Below are 17,927 nucleotides of genomic sequence, written 5' to 3'. Positions count from 1 at the left end.
ATCAAAAATATTCCATGTGTGTTTCCACAACTGTATTGATCACATTATACAGAATTCAAGTTCCTTTCTTTCTCTCTCTTTTAATTTTAATTTTTATTTATTATGTGTACAGTGTTCTGCTTGCGTATCCCTTTAGGTCAGAAGAGGGCACCAGATCTGATTACAGATGGTTGTGAGCCACCATGTGGTTGCTGGGAATTGAACTCAGGACCTCTGGAAGAACAGCCAGTGCTCTTAACCTCTGAGCCATCTCTCCAGCCCCTCCTTTCTTTCTCTTCAGGTTGAATCCTTCAAGACAGGGGCCACATCAGCACATGGCACATGGCTCACGGTAGCAGGCATTTAAAATAAGTCTAGTAAAATCTTGAATATAATTTTCTGAATGAATTGTAAATTTTAACTCCAAAGGTACAACTTTTGATCCTCCAGGGAAATATAATATTTAGCCAGACATAAAAAGGCAAGGTTTAAATACCGCTTATGTAACGTTTGTACATACCTAAGTTGCTATATGTGGCACTGCAGGAGTTTAGGTCTACAGGATCCGAAGTATCATCTTTTTCTTCTTCCCTTTCCAGGTCAGGTGCGGGCAATGCTGGTGTGACTGAAGTGCCATCTTGCTTCACAACAAGCGTCTTTGGATCCTGAGGAGAAAATTCCTCTGCTACTTCATGGGTCACGCGACTGAAACAAATCAGACAGTTCATCAAATTAGAATTCAAAAGTTCTGTTAAAATTTGGCTTTATAGGGCAAGGGATGGTGGTGCACGCCTTTAATCCCATCACTTGGGAGGCAGAGTCAGGTGGCTCTCTGTGAGTTCCAGGCCAGAGTTCCTGGTCTATATAGCAAGTTCCAGGATAAACAGAGCTAACTAGAAATAATAATAAATGAATAAATATTAAAAATGTGATTTATGGAAGACACATTTCCCACTGATGTGAAAAAATAGCCCTATAATCATAACAGTGGGTCATCAGCTTGCTGATCTGAGACTAAGAATTTTGATGTTTGACCCTGATTCATATACTGGTGGAGGTAGAGTGGGCTCAAAGGGAGTTTGAGAATGAACAGACAAGGAATAGGACAATTAAAGTCTGAGACTTTCATACATGAATGTCTAAATACTACATCTACATTTTTTTAAAAGAGAAGAGGTAACAATAGTAAGAAGAATGCTTAACTGGTTAAAGAGAAAAACTCTCAAGAATTTAGTAAATCAGCTGGCGTATTTACTATATTTATTACAGTACTTAATAGTACTCCACTACTATAGTAAATACCATACTTTATTTACCACATAGTGTTTGCTACATGTTAAAATATTTACTGAGGTATTTAGAAAGAATCAGGAATAAAATTGTGATTGTACTATAAATATAAATTGCATATGTAACTGTTTCGGTAGGTTAATGCAGGAGACAGAAGCATCAGTTTTCATCTATATGGGTGCAGGAGGGAAGTCACATGGAAAAGCAAGCTTAACTCTGGCTAATCTCATTTTGGAAAATGGATCTGGAGCATCCTGCTGGTCACGAAGCAGTTAAAGACTGTCTTTTTCATTTCAACCACTGTCAGCTCACTTACTTCCGGCTAACTCCTCCCTCTCTCCACTCCCTACCTAAACTCTCTCAGTTCTGTGGCCATGAAGCACAAGGGGATCAAATGCTCACTAACGGCTGGAGCACAAAATGGCCGAGTCAGCAAATCTCATGTTGCTAGCCAATGAAATACACTTAAATCAGGTGTCTTTGAAGGTTTCAGGGTCTGAGAAGTGTTCTGAGACTATTATATCCTCAGCATATTCTTCCTGACTTCTTTATGGGCAAAGAGAAACAAGAATTAGAAACTTTTTTTTAAAAAAGGGTATGTGTATTGAGGAAAGAGGATGACACCAAGGGTCCTCAATTACTTCTCTTACTTTTTTGAGATAGGGTCTCTCACTGAACCCAAAGCTCACTGATAGGCCATACTGACTGTCCTTCTAGGAAACCAATAGCTCTGAAATTAGAAGTAGTTTCTATTAACTTTCACCTAGCAAAGCGTATTTCCTTTCTCTTTAAGTATGTGCATAAGTACTCAGTAATACCCAGTCTTGACATGAGGCAGGGCCTGAGAGAGTGTCTGGGAAGTGTCACCTCACTTTGTCTTCACTCAGGCATGGAAGCCAAGCTCCCTTGTTACTGGTCTCCTTATGATGTCCATGTCATGAGAAACCAGCTTTGTGTGGACGGCCTTGTTCCTGTGTTGATGACTAAGGCAGCCCATCGAGAAGAGGGAGCATTTTTACAGACTGCCCTGTTGACTGCTGCTAGAGAAATTTGTTCCCAGCTCTCCTATCCCCAGGAGCTAGAGCCCATAATGGAACTTCCAGTTCACTGCACACTGCTGATATAAAGAGAGACCTCTGGTTCTGCTGGTTTGGAAAGAGTATTTCTGAAGTTATGTAGCCAGCATATTTCAAGCCTTATATTTCTGTCTAGACACATGCATAATTTTTATAATAAAGGATCGGTAAGAAGGTACTCCTTCAAGATTACTCCCTTGTCTGCAGTTGATGTATATTCTAATGGCACACAAATAAAAATCTCTTACAGAAGCTTGAGGGCTGGAGAGACTACTCAGTTGGTAAATTACTTTCCGTGCAAGGAAAGGACATGCGTTCAGATCCCCAGAATTGGTAAAAAGTTGGGACACAGGTGGCATGTGCCTATAACCCCAGCACCAGGGAGGCAGAGGAAAGCCTTGGGACTTGCTGGCCCCCTCTGCGTTTGGTGGTACAGGTCTATAATCTCAGCTATTTCTGAGGCTAAAACAAAAGCATTCATTCCAATTCAAGGCCTGCCTGGGCTCCAGTGTGACTACAAGGCTACCCCGAGCAACTGAGCAAGACTATCTCGGAATAAAGTTTAAAAGGGCTGAGGATAGCTTGTGGGAGAGTGATTGTCTAGCACTCTCTAGGTCCTGGATTCAATGCCAAACGGGCTGTTAGTGACCCCTAAGCTCCAAAGTTGCTCTTGGTCCATTTACTTTTCTTGAAGTTAGTTGATTTCTATACTGCACATGTGTATGTGCATATGCTCGCTTGTGCAGGTGGCTATGGGGGCCAGGGGCTGATGAGAGTTGTCTTTTTCTATTACTCTCCACCATCTGTTTTCTGAGCTTGGACTTCCCCACTCAGGCCAGATGTGCTCCAACCAGTGCTCTGGTTATAGCTGTGTGCTTGCTATGCCTGCTTTTCTGCACTGGTGCTGGGGATCAGCTACTGTGAAAACTACTAGAAGAGCAGATGCTGTTAACTGCTGGAATCCCTGGGTCTGTTCCACATACATAATACAGAACTTTAAGAGTGTTGACAAACAAAACATGGATGCTAAAAAGCAAGAAATATCAAAGACTCACCCACTGTACTCACTCACACAACTCCCCATTGAAGGACACTGTCACAGGGTCTCTTCAAGTCTGTTAGCCATGCTCTGAAACCAACAGAGCAGAGGCCACTGAGCTCTGAAGAGTTCCAGGCTGTATGAGCTATGCCAAGACACTTGAATCCTGCACTTCAGTTAACACCCACTGCACCTTGACCTTTACTATAGGGGTTTGGTCTTGGAAAAGTGCCAAATTACCTTTGGGGGAGCTAAGCAAGTGAAAGTCAGATTTATTAACCCTTTGAGGACCAGGGTAGCACAACCAACATTCCAGGTTAGTTTCACAGACGCTTTTTAAATGAATGCACTGATACACTAGGCTTCTAGTTAAAACAATTATTAACTATAAAAATCTATGCAAGAGTGTTATAAATTTGCAAATGGATGCAGAAATATTTAATCTGCATTTATGGTGACAGTCTTAAAAGGAATAAGAACTTTAAAAATGCATCAATGATATGTCATGCCTTAATGCTTGACAGAAGAACAGCTCTTTGTATTATTAAAATAGTAAAAGGCAGGTAAAAGAGGAGGTTCTAAGAGTTGAAGTGTAGGTAGTGACATGAAGACTAAAAAATGAAAAAGAGTTGGCTGGGCAGCAGTGGCACAGGCCTTTAATCCATCCCAGCACTCAGGAGGCAGAGCCAGGTGGATCTCTGAGTTCCAGGCCAGCATCTACAGAGTGAGATCCAGGACAGGCACCAAAACTACACAGAGAAACCCCGTCTGGAAAAACAAAACAAAACAAAAAACCAGTAGGAGGCAAAAGCAACTTACCCTAAGTATGAACAAGACAGAAAGCCCTCCTCCTGGTCTCTGAGTGGGCACATTAATTCTATAAAGGAATTTAAATCATTTTTTAAGAAAATAAATGATCCAAATAATCAGGAAATCATCTCAAATTCTAAAGTGATACTCTCTAACAGGCTTTATCTCCTGACGAAACATCTCACCAACATTCACTGGGAGATGTTTGAGGTGATGGGAAACGTGTGGAAATTAGAAGCCGATGTTTGTTTTCCTGTCCCTTTGATCTTCTGAACAAATGGCACCATGAGGAAGGCGATAACAGAGATGATGAAACTTCCCCATTTCATTCAAGAAATGATTCTACATTCAAGAAAAATTCTACAAAATGAAAATCATAAGGAATATAATTTGAGAATCTTACTATATGCTAACAAGTGTTAAAACAGTGAAATACTGACCAATGAGGTATTTTTTCAAGGTAAGTAAATTTCATGTTCATTTTTATAAAACAAAACTGTGTTTAAGTAATGAATAGCCCATGAAGAAGTTGGCGCTTTTTATATTTCTGCTATTTAAATTCCTTTGAAAGAGTTTCTAGTCCTGTAACAGAAGGTGGAAAGTCTGTACTAACTATGGTAATGATATCTAAGTCCTTAATCTTCAAGTTCTGACAAACTGACTTAACCTTTTAGTCACCGTCAGTGATCATTCTGTTTTCATGATGGAAGATGATACCTATCTGACTGCACAGCTGGCTCTTGGGTCCTATATCCTCAGATAGAAAACATTCAGGGGAAAAAAAAACTGGATCAAATACCAAACATATACCCTTTACTTTCTTCTCATTATTCCCCAAACAAAACAGAAAATTACTAGTCACACAACATTTACATTGGACTAGGTTATGATTAGTGATCTAGAAATCATTTAAAGTCTATAGAGAGCATGGTGGGATACTTCTGTAAGACCAGCACTCAGGAAGCTGAAGCAGGAGGACTTGAACTGAGAGTTCAAGGACAGAGTGAGTTACACAGTGAGTGTAAGGTCCACCTAGGCTTACATGGCCATTCTGTCTCAGGAAAAACAAGACAAAAATGTCTCCAAAAGATTATAAATAGAGTAAACTCTATATTGTTTTACAGAGAGACTTAGGCATCCAAAAATTTTGTTTTGTTATCCAAGGAAATTTTGAAACCAAACCCTAGCAGAACCTGAGGGGTGACTGTGCTTAAAATCTTTAAGCCAACTTTTCATAAAATGCCTAGTTTTTCATAGCAATTTAATATGTTTGACCCAACACTTAAAAACTGTCATATTTGCTACAGAGACTGTCCTTCTGAATTTGCAGGATGAATGTAAGGTGATCAAAAGAAACAGACACGTTGCTACAGAGTTGTCTGTTATTTAAATAAATCCCTTGATGGTTAAATCTCATCAATCTGCAATATTCATACATAATTCAAAGTTATAGAAACAATCTTCCATGTGAAATCTTGCTTGCTTTACCCAGGTGGTAGGATTAATCATTATAGCATCAAATGAAATAATCTTTTTTCCTGGCAAATTTGCTCAAGACATATTTTTGTAAAAAAAATCTGTTAAATGTCTGAATGTACCTTTTAAAAGGCAAACCAAATTTCCCATCAGAACAGATTAAAGGCCTTTCTGCATCTAAAAATTTCTATAATTTTAGTTCACCTTTAAGTTTCAAATTCAACCACCTTTGTTCAGCTTCAGAAGGGGCAGTAAATAAAATCAGAATTCTACAGAGACCACCTGTCTCTTGGGGCAAGCAGTATTTTACATTTCACTGGCTATCGTGGACCGTGGGTGACCAGCTTTCTTCAGCGGCTATACCTGTCTCTACGTGCTCAAAACCACCAATAAATTAATGCAGTGTTAAAGACTCTTATTCCTAAAATTTGAACATCAGAAGGAATGCTTCATGGTTCTGTTTCTGGTCTCCTGAGCTGTTTACTTCTAAGGTTTCGAAGGACAATGGTCTTTGCAGAAGTAGGATCAGCATCAACAATCAAGATCAGCCAGCATGGCCCACACCATTAAAATCTGTTAGTAGGAAAGAGGGGGAAATACTACTCTTTCCTTGTGTATCTCCACCTGTAGGACCCCCCACCATGGTGACATTTCTTAATCCTACCTTGGTTTCCAAGTCATCAACTTGATTTTGCCACATTTCCCAATTACTGGCATTCTCAGGTAGGAAAACATATCTGTTGATCACTATCTAGTAGGTCCAATTTTGCACTAAGCCTCCATAGCCTTTGAAACTGTCAAACTTCTTATCCTGAACCAAGATTAACCTTTAACTGAGATAGGATGAGGTCTTGCTACTGTCTAACAGAGTGTGGTCAAACACAAGGAGTTCCTGCGTGCAAACCAAGTGCACATGGGATACGGCAACTAGGTGCAAGGTCTTGAAATAGGCTCTCATTTTTTGACCCCACACAAGGTCCATTTTAAAAAATAAAAACAGATGTGATAGCCATTTAAAGTGTTTTCAAGGCACGGGATTGCATGCCAGCAAAGCAGGTAATAACACAGGCCATTGTAAATCACTGTCACCTTCATAAAACTAAGAAAAGTTACAGTTTTAAAATCCCATGAAATACAAAGTCAGAACCGCATCTGTGCAAATTAACAGCAGATAAATTACGTTGCCATTGTCAATGACTATAGAAATCACTCAGCATCCCCATGTCAGCCTTAGTTTGCTTTTGAAGAATGGGGTAAGAGAGAGATATGCATTTCCAGAAAAGACAAGATCTTAGAAGAGAATGACCAGTTCTCACCAAGGACACTAGCCTAGGGAGGAAATGGGGTCCTGGACTGTCTCCACATGTGCAGAAGCACAGCAAAGGCTTTCCCCTCCCCTCTTATCTTCCTCTGCTCCAAGAGTCAGAGAGGGAGAGGAGTTTGTACACATAACAGATTCAATTAAGGAATGAGTGTTGACTGAGACCTATGACCCCTGGGAACAGACTTTCTACTCAGTGCTGCCTACACCATGCACTTTCCATTTAACTCACCAAAGTGTTGAGACGAAGTAGCAATTCCTCTCATTTCACAGAGGAGGAAACTGAGGCTGAAAGAAGCAAATGGTCTGAGAGTACCTGAGTACAGGGGTGCCAGTGGGGGGACGGGAAGTGATGCTGTGTACTTCTGATGCCCATGTTCCTTCCACCATAAGGCAAGTGGGGAAGCAATTGTTCAGACCCAGTAAATGCCTGATTGTAAGAGTGCTTTGAAAGGAAAATTGCTTTAATTGAAATAGAAGGAGGTGAGGTATAGTTCATGAAACAAGACACAGGGCCATGGGGGTGTGACAAAAGATGTTAAGAGGGGAGAAGAAAAGGGCAACAGAAGATGTGTGACAAAAATGTAGAAGGACCACTGTGGGGAGGAGGGGGACCAGCTGGAGAGCATGGGGTGGGGAAGGAGAGTTGGGGATGAGGACCCACAAGAGCAAACTATGAAAAAATCATAATGAAATCCATTACTACGTTAATTTAAAAAACTAATAAAAATAATGGATAAATTAAAAAAAGAAATATGAAGTAATAATGATTATAGATGTGTTCTATTTTGAGAAACCCTAAACAAGCCAAAAGAATAATTATTTACATTGCAAAAGTATTTCTTCAAGTAGGAGCTGTTCTTGCATAGAATGTTTATAGATGTTTGTCCTCTTAATAATAATCACCTCCACATTTACTGAGTGCTAGGCACAGTGCTTAAACATCTAACAATGGCACTATGAGGCAGGCTTATTCTCATAATAGCAACAATTGTAATAATAGTAGCCAAAGCTTACATAGTATTTATCATGCATCTTTCCTAAGCTGTGTTTCTCAAAAGTGGCATTACTGACAGTTTCTGAGCAAGATAATTCTTTCTGTTGTCAAGGGCTACGCACACCAGTAGGGTCACTCCAGGATTTCCTCCCTTCTTGGCTGTGATAAGCAAAAAATGTATCCAGACTTTGTCAACTGTGTCCTAAGAGAGAACCTCTTTGTCCCCCTTTGTCCCTTCTGTGCCCCTTACATAAACTCAGTCATGTCATACAACAAAGATCTGAATTCTGACCTCACCCCTGACTTCATTTAACTTCTTTCGAGCTAAGGTTTTCATTTGTGTTCAACAGGAAAAATGATGACTATCTTACAGAGATGCTATAAGGACAAAATAGATATCACCAAAGCATCTGGTGCAACATAGAACAATAGGAGTTGACCTCTTTTCCAAATTACACTTAAGTAACCAGAATTGAAGGGCATCCCTGCAGCCTTATTTGAGGGAGTCATATATACCTTTTCTGAAACAGGTTTCCCTTGTGAGTGCCATCCTCCTGCCTCTTCAGTCTCACTCTCTCCCTCAGTCCTCCAGGTACTCTGACTCTCTTTCCTTCCAAGGTCCTCATATGTAGTGTTGTCCTCGGCATTGATAACACAGGATTACTTCTTACTGAAAACCATCTTAAAATGGGTCATTTTATTATTTTTTTTAAAAAATAATTTATTTATTTGTATTTTACATATATTGGTGCTTTGCAGGCATGTTTGTCTGTGTAAGGGTGTTGGGTCCCCCAGGACAGGAGTTACAGACAGTTGTGAGCTGCCGTGTGGATGCCGGGAACTGAACCTGAGTCCTCTGGAAGAGCGGTTAAGAGATGGCTCTTAACCGCTGAGCCATCTCACCAGCCCCGGGTCATTTTATTTTTGAAAAACTTTTCAGAGTAAATCCCCCCCCCCCCCCCGCCCCCAGACAGGGTTTCTTGGTGTACTCCTGGCTATCCTGGAACTTACTCTGTAGACCAGACTGTCCTCCACCTGCCTCTGCCTCCCAAGTGCTGGGATTAAAGGTGTGGGCCACCACTGCCCTGGCTTGAAAGCTTGAGTTTTATCACAAACATAGTTTGTCTCCTCGGGAGGGACAGGCTCTGGTCGGCCAGCTGTCCTTCCCATGGTCAGTAAAGAAGGGGCTAAAGTTCCTGACTGAAACTGGAACTGGACCCATTTTACAAGTGTTTTCCCGTAGGACTTGGTATGCACCTGAAATGTACACGTGTGCTTCCATTTCAGCACGCAGTTAAAAACAAGACATGTAATCAAGGGCTGAGATGTCATCACATTTTCTACTTACCCTTAAGTAAAACTGGTTTTTTCTTTCCTTTTCAATTCCTAGCACAATCTGGTGTCATAGCTTCGTTTGGGCTGCAGTACAATAGTTTTACTCAGAGGAGCCTTTGCTCTGGTCGTGCAAAGGTCAACAGAGGGAGAAAGAAAGGAGCCTAGCATCTATGCTGGTTAGCTTTCCGTCACTGTGACAAAGTACTCGGAGACAATCAACTCATAAGGAGGAAAAGATTTATCATGGTTTACAGTTTCAGTCCATGGTAACTTGGTGCCAAGGCAGTATCATGGTGGGTGTACGCAGAGGAAGCTGCTGCTTATGAGAAAAGGGAGGAAGGAAGGGGTGAGGGGAGGAAACAGGGAGGGGGGATGAGAAACAGAGAAACTGAGCCTGGAGTCCCAATATTCTCTTTAAAGCCTTGTGCTTCAGTCACTCTTCAAAGGGTCTCCACCTAATGGTTTCATCACCTCCTAGGAGAACCCCGGGCTGGTCACTCAAATTTACAGGGTTGGGATAGATTCAAGACCCAAACTACAGTACAGGGTGAAGATCTTTATACAGTCTCTATTTGATCTTATACGGGTTGTAGGTGAAGAACCTCTGAGCTATTCTGCTTTTTCTTATATTTGACAGTTATTTATAAAGTGCAATGTGATGTATACACACACACACACCAATGTATGTATACAATATAGATTACACAAAATTAACATATGCATCATTTTGATCCATCTTTTTGTGATGAGGCTTAAAATATATTCTTTTAGAAATTTTGAAATACCCACTGTACTAACTATTGTCATCCTGCAGCACAATGGACCACCAAAATTCATCCTAATAGAAACCCTGCTGTACCCCAGACTAACAAATCTCCCTCCTCACTGCCCTAGCTTCTGGTACACTATTCATTATCCGTTTTAGTCACACATCCTCCTTCTTTTTGCTTTCCTCCTCCTTTGCCTACAATGTTGTTAACTAGCTGACAAATGACAAAAATCTCTCTTTCTTACTCTTTATGTGTATGTGTGCATGGGAGAGGAAGAGGGAGGGAGGAAGAGAGGGAGGGAGGAAGAGAGGGAGAGAGGGAGAGGGAGGGAGGAAGAGAGGGAGAGAGGGAGAGAGGGGAGAGGGGAGAGAGGGGGAGAGGGGAGAGAGGGGGGAGAGGGGAGAGAGGGGGAGAGGGGGAGAGAGGAGGAGAGAGGGAGAGGGGAGAGAGAGAGAGAGAGGGAGAGGGGGGGAGAGAGAGAGAGAGAGGAGGGGGGGGGAGAGAGAGAGAGAGAGAGAGAGAGAGAGAGAGAGAGAGAGAGAGAGAGAGAGAGAGAGCTAGCGAGCGAGTGACCCAGGCTGGCCTGGAACTCACACTCCTGCTGTCCCAGCTTCCGGACTGATGGAATTACAGATACACGCTGTCATACTCAGCCTTCTTATTTGTCCTTTAAGATATGGTTCCAATTTCATTTCTGAGAAGTCAATTTAAGCTGATTTAATCACTAGGTGTTTTGTTACTTTATCATTTTGTGCATGGAACACTTACCATATTGAGGACAGAGGAGCTACTAACACTTTTAAACATTTAATATACCAGACCCCAGGCAGCCTATTTTATGTCGTCTCATGAAATGTTCAAATTAATTCTGTGTGATAAGGATCACTAAGGCCCTATACATTGAAGAGGCAGGGAGTCAAAGCTGAAGTCACACCCGAGTTCATTATTTCAGCAATGTCCTTCCCTCTATTTGTTCTAAGGCTAATGGCACATATTCAATTTATGTCTTTGGAGCAGTCAAATAAATGTCAGAAATAGCCTAATACCACAATGAAAGGCTCCACAAGTCTCTCATCTTTCAAGACCTGTAGTCTAACCATCAGAAGGGTATTTTTCATTCTTCACTCTTTACAGACAGTTTACATTGGGCATCTTCATTTACTTATAGGAAAAGTGTATTCTCATTTCTTTTTAGCTGTGTGTTCCCAGGCATGGGATGATAATTTAATAATCACACTGCCATCAAGCCAGAAACACAAATGTTGACATTTGATTGTAATGTTTTCCCTCTCCAAGTTGCTTCAAGTAAATATCAATGACAATCCAAGTAAATGAGGTAATTATTTAAAAAGCAAATGGAGTATAGTTTTCAATATACATATTCATGCTTTAAACTTTCCACAAGGCTAAAAATAACCTATTGAATACTTCTTTTTCTACTCACTCTGGGACACTGTGAAATGAGAAAATTTAAATTTGCCTCTAAGAACAGTTTGGTATCCCAATCATGGCTTTACTTATGTACCGTTAGAACAGTAGTAAGACTAATGATTCTAAAGTGTGGCCCAACAACACCAGCCTGTTGGGTGTGCAAAGACAGGATGTACTTCAGACCAAGTGAGTCAGAAACCCTGGGAATTGCTGGTAGTGGTGGTGCACACCTTTAATCCCAGCTCTTGGGAGGCAGAGGCAGGCTGGATCTCAGAGTTTGAGGCTACCTGGTCTACAGAGTGAGTTCCAGGACAGCCGAGGCTACACAGAGAAACCCCAGAAAAACAACAACAACAACAAAGAAACCCGGGAGCAAACCTGACAGTGTGTTTTAACAACCCTCTGGACAACTGTGAAACAGTCAAATCTTAGTACTGATGAAGCAAATCAACTGTGTCATTTGGATTCATGGACATTTTTATAAAGAAATTAAAAACTCAGTAGTAAGAGGTCTGCCACACAGAGGGCCTGGGTTGCCTCAAGTCCATATACAGTATGGTACAGCCATGGGAAAGAGTCACATAAGAAAGGCTAAACTATTATTTGGCTGTCTTCCAAGGTCTGGATACATTTACCACAGCTATACTCAAATAGGAGTAAAGCCATTTATTGATCTGCAAGAGCTATATGCTATCCCCTCCTAGGTAACTCTATGTGCTATTTAAGTGGCTTCCTTTCTAAATGAAACAGGAATCTGAAATCCATGCATTCTGTTACAACTGGAGCATGACAGGCTAGCACTGAGGATGTAAAAGGGAGCCTAAGAAGAATCAACTGATAAGAAGACTATTCCTCCCCAGAAAGCACGGTCTTGACTTCAGTTTCTTTGTTACCATATGAATTTAAGGAAAACCGGGACTTGCTAGCACTTTGACAACTACGTGCAGGTATGTGAAAGGATCATTTTAGTAAAGAACATGTAGAAAACTTCCTGGCATTTTGCTAGGAAAATTGCAGGCATTGAGTGTTCATTTTCACTTATATATTTTTACAGGAAACTGGTGAGAAAATCTGTCCTATCAATCAGAAGTTGTTATCTTTGCCAGAGAGGAGGCCAAGCTAGATAGAGAAAGTTTACTGTGTGTCAGGAGAGAAGATGACTCAGAAGAATGAAATATTTGGGGCACTTGTTCAAGACTAAAATGAACAAGGGTAAAAAAGAAATCCTATTTGTCAAAAACTTTGGATAAATGTACTTGTTTGACAGTTAATTGACTTTGTTTAGAATAGTAACAAGAAAAAAGCGCCCCTCCACATAACCATTTGTACAAATAAAACAGAATATATATACATACATATGTATATGTGTGTGTGTGTGTGTGTGTGTGTGTGTGTGTGTGCGCGTGTGCGCGTGCGCGCACGCGCAGTTCTGGCATTGAAGCCAGGTCCTTACATAGGCAAGCACTCTACTGCTGGGTTACTTCTCCAGTCCTTTGTTTGATCTCGTGTTCATTAATGACGTAGCAATTTAGCAAGAAAAAAAGTTCTAAAGTGAGACACATCAAGATGTGAATCCTAGCTCTTGTAAGTATTAAGTTACGATTCTGGTAAATTCTTTTCTAATTTCTAGTTCCTCATCTGATGAATGCAGTCAATTTATAGGGTTTTAGTAGGATTTGAGAAATATAGTTGGGATGTACCATGCAGAGAGAATATGTGATCAAAAAGTAGTTATTGAGGTATCAAAGAAAACTAGTGCCTAGTGCCTGACATCTGCTTGGGTGAAGTGAGCAGTGTACCTCTTGGTCTCAGTATCAATAATGCAGCTTTTCCTATTTCTGCTACATGTTAAAAAAAAAAAATCTATAAACTGCTTACTCTCTGCTCCATACTTTCTCTACAACATTTGAAAAGAGGATTGAAAAGAGACACCAATAAAAAACTAAATGTTCACTTAAGATAAAGTAATACATCTGAGGATAACAACTTGGTGAAAGCCATAAAGACTTGCTTGGAGTTTTATTTCATGCATACGAAGGAAGGAACATTCATTTTGCTTCTTCCTTATACCATCTCAGCATCCAGAACGTATTATACATTGATATTACAGTGCTAGGGATTTGCTTCCTATGTTGAAGCCCCCTGCACTTACCAGAATATGATGCACTACTTTAGCTAAAGATTCAGGGCCATAAACCGTGCTCAGAGCAGTGAGATCACTTTAATAGTATTCTAACCTTGGAATGTAGTTACCAGGATGGATAATGACCACGCAGTGCTACATACAAATGGAAATGGCTCTTGTGCAATCTTAAAAGATAGAAAAGAAAACTTAGCACCTGAAAATGTACTTAAACTATTTTAATATTTTCCTACATTTCACGAGTTTAGTTTACGTACCTGCAAGCTTTGTCAGGATTCTGAGATGGAGAAGAATGGCTACTTTTCTTTTCTTCTGAGTACTGGAGTAACACATCCTCTGTTCTTCCTTTCTCTGCCCCTGCCTTGCTTTGATCCACACTGAGCTGGCCTTGGTCAGGGTCACACCTGTACATGAAGACAATAGCAGGCTTCTCACTGGACTCCCCCTTTGCCTCTGTGAACCACTGATGGCGCTGGACGGGAGGAGGCGGCAGCATGTGGATGACTGTTCCATCCAGGCCCACCAGCTTCCCTTTCTCTCGCTCTTTCTCTTTCTCTTCTTCTTCATCTGCTTTCCGACGGCGGAAGAAGCTCTTAAATGATATCCAACGTTTGGGTTTTGCATCAGCTGCTCGCCTGCTGCCTTCAGAATGCAAAATTGATTCAGCTTCTGTTGATCTGGTAGGACTGGTTGGCTTGGTCCAATTGGTAAAATGCTTCTGCAAAAGGTTACTTGCATGGTAAGGGGAGGAAGTGGACCTTGGTGGCGGAAAGGGAGGTGGTGGCTCACTCTGGGCGCTGGTCACTAATTTGTTGGGAGGGGAAGTGACTGGCTTCGTGAATGGATCTTTCTGAATTTTGGTGGTAGGGTTTTCTGTGGTCTGATGTGCCTCAGCTTCCCCACTAGGCTGAGACGTAAAGAGGGATTTGGGTCGGACTGGTGTATTTTTTGGTATACTTTTTGTAGTTTCTGCATCTGGAGGAATGGCATAAAGCTCTTCTACACTGCAGGCCTTAGGGCTAGACTGAGGTGCTTCCGGAGGAGTCTGGGGGGGCTGGATAGAAGCCACAATCTGACAAAGCACGGCGCTTGCTTTCTCCCTGGTGCTGCCAACACTGCCTGCCCCCTGAGACCCCTGCACACCTTCTGTTTTGGCCCCAGGCTCTTGATTAGGTCTCTGGATTTTTGCTGGGGAGCTGTGGCTGGAACTATAGCTTCTTTGTGGAGAAGACTGACTTCTGTTGAGACAATTGTTAAACTCCTGAACCTTCTGAGCTACTGAGCCTCTCTTACGCTCTGTGCTGCTGGAGAAGCCTTTAGCTTGGGGACAGTCTGGGAGCTTGCTGGTGGTGTTATCAGACGCTTTGCTGTCAGCTTCTATCTCTTCATAAGTATGGCTTATTACGCTTGTGGTTTTTTCTTTCACTGAGAGCTCGCCACTTGTTCCCAGGAAACTTTTGTAGATGGCGAGATTGTCATACGCATTTGGATTAATAACAATGGGAACTTTAATGGCGTTTTTGGAACTCCGAGCATAGGATGGCTCATCATGGATGATAATGGGGAAAGGTGGCATCCCAGCATTATTGTAACTATTAAATTTTATTTCAGACAGATTAGGTGACTTAACAGGGATGGTCTTGGAGGAAATGTTTGTAGCCGTGGGTGAAGTAGGTGCTGATTTATGGCAGGTTTTCCTTGGAGGGACATTCGGTCCAGTTCCCCCAGTAGTTAATTCTATTTTAGGGATCTTTTGTCGTGGACTGGTACTGGAGGTCCACACTTCCTGGTATCGGATTGCACTAGATTTTTTGAAATGAGCATTTATTTGTCCTGGTGTCAAGGCAGGTGATGCTACCGGAGAGTTTGGAGTGGAAGATGAACCTTTTATCTTGGGGCGCCCAAGGTGCTCACTGGCCATGGCTGCTGACACATCCACAACAGTGTATGGCTTACACAGCGGCTGTTCCAGATTTACCACGCGGTAGGGCTTTGTTTGCTCTTCTGCGGGGACGAGGCTGATGGTGACTGCTTGGCCAGCGATATCTGTAGAGGCTTTGCTCTCGGCCTTCTCAGTTTGGACTGCGATTTTACCATCCTTCTCTTCTAAGCGGAGAGCAAGGACTGCTTTGTGTGTCTCTGGAACTTTTGCTGAGCTTTTGGAAGGCAGTGGTGAGTCCTTCTCCTCATTATTACCAGGTGGACTTTCATAATTAGACTCGGTTTCTGTCATGTCTTTAGAATCTCCTGGGTTACCAGGAGATAGCCCTCCATTACACATCTTCTGGGATAAACTGCTGGCTGTTTCAGAACGTGACTCTTCTGTAAAAGAGGAATCTGGCGATGTGGAATCAGACGATACCATGCTCTGAATGCTTCCTTGACCATAGGAGACACCAGAATTTTCTTCATAACCATTAAGTATTTCATCGTAGCTGTCGTCATAGTCTACAGCACAGATTCTCTGCAGAGACTTATTACGTAAGGGGATAGTATTCCATTTTTTGCTCACAAAGAATCGAACAGGAGACAGAGTGTTTGCCCTGAAGTTAGCAAAGCGAGGTTGCCCTCTCATGCGAATCTCCATGGCTAACAGTTCTTCGTCACTCTCGTCCCAGCTCTCATGCTCCTCTTCCATGTTACTGAAAAGCACATCTTCCTCACTCTCCTCACCACTTGAAAACTCCGGGTAGCAGAACCTGCCCCCTTCATTACTGATGACCTCTGTGCTCCCACTCAGAATAACATGCTTGCCCTGAGAATCCTTTATGCTCCCTATCATGCAACTTGGTGGGATCTTTCTTTCCAGTGATCGTTTGTAGCAATCATTTATTCTTCCTAGGAACGTTTCTCTGGAGTTTGTTTCGTTGCCTCTCATCTGAGGGGTTGCGTCCAGACCCGCTATCTCCTTTAGCACTTCAGTGAGTCCGTTGTTGTTATTGGAGATCTTCTTGGCGCTGTCATTATTGCCACACTGCTGAGGAGCACGGCCAAAACCTTCAGCATCACCTTCAGAATTGTTGTTAAGTGGTTTCTGGCTCAAAGAAGTCTTGTTCTGGTTCCATCCCAAGAGGACGGGCTTGTTCTCACCGTGTTCTTGGATGCTGAGCTCACCGCATACACTTTGCCCGTCTGCCACCATCATAGTGGGCTTCACAGCTATAGTGGGTTTTTTAGCCACAGGGGGCCGGAAATTCCCGGTGTTCCTGACACGGTGGTTGTTACTATGATTGGCATTAGTTTTCACATTGCCATGGGTGATGGGTGTCTTCTCAGAGTCTGGAGGAAGCTGGTGCAAGCTTTTAGGTTTAAAGCAATTCTTGCATTCGCCAGGTTTCCAAACGTGTTCAGTAAAGGTGTTACAAGCAGACATTTTTAAAACTAGAACTTCACAGACAATGCTGTTTCTTCAGTGCATAGCAAGATTTGCATTTGCATCTGTCAGTTTCCACCGCCCTATGTTGTCATAGCAGCTCTTCCAAGTATGATCAATCTGTGGGGGAAGGAGAGAAAGAATCTCAATGCAAAAGGCACTATGAGATTATGAATGATGTGGAAAATAGCTTTACTTCTAAACTTTTCTTCAAAAGATTGAGAAAAAAAACTAATCTGGGGGCTTTATAATTTTCCTTTAGTTAATCGGTATTTTGGAAACTTAGCCCTCTAACTATAATTTTGGTAGTATACATGTATATATATATATTACTTTGGTTTGATACATTATGGAAATAATATTTCGAGCTCCTTTTGTGTGTGTGGTATAGAGTCAGAGGTGAGTGTGCTGGGAGGGACCTGGTGCCTCAAGCTCACTAGGCAAACGTACAACTGAACTATCCTCTCAACCGCCCCCCCCCCCATTTGCCTTTGATACTGTTCTTTCTGTGTCAATCAATCTCTGCTTAACATTTCTTAGTCCCTATGGGTTCTTCTTCTTTCATCCACTCTTAAAAATGTTAGCTACTTAATAGACTCTTCAAAGTCAATGCATTAAAAAAGTCCCTATCTGCCTACTTCATGTCTCAACTCTAAACAATGTATCTCTTCTAACCATCCTCCTCTCACACCAAGCCCCTTCTATTTCACACTTTAGCTAGTGTCACCACCATCTACCTGGACAGCTATGCTTCCTACCATACATGACACCTCTGTCTTGACTTCAAACTCTGAATCTTCCCCCCTAGGTTAGTTTTTCCAATTTTGTCTCCTTATATTCACTGGACCCCACTCTTGCCATTGCCAGGCGCTGCCAGCAGCTCGGAT

The 17,927-nt window shown here is 41.9% G+C and overlaps 1 protein-coding gene across 2 annotated transcripts in view; it reads right to left on the bottom strand.

Annotated features, from left to right (window-relative positions):
• Peak1 (pseudopodium enriched atypical kinase 1) overlaps positions 1-17,927 on the bottom strand; it is a 220,323-nt gene that overhangs the window by 40,686 nt on the left and 161,710 nt on the right. For both annotated transcript variants that reach the window (XM_028865038.2, XM_028865040.2), the window contains 2 exons: positions 13,925-17,160; positions 500-684 (listed from right to left, as the gene is read on the bottom strand). In XM_028865038.2, the coding sequence (XP_028720871.1) occupies positions 500-684; positions 13,925-17,040 (3,301 nt within the window). In that variant the 5' untranslated portion in view covers positions 17,041-17,160. The remainder of the gene's footprint in view (positions 1-499; positions 685-13,924; positions 17,161-17,927) is intronic.

Source organism: Peromyscus leucopus, chromosome 7 (assembly GCF_004664715.2).
Source record: "Peromyscus leucopus breed LL Stock chromosome 7, UCI_PerLeu_2.1, whole genome shotgun sequence".
NCBI lineage: Eukaryota > Metazoa > Chordata > Mammalia > Rodentia > Cricetidae > Peromyscus > Peromyscus leucopus.
This window is presented reverse-complemented; position numbering and strand designations above follow the sequence as displayed.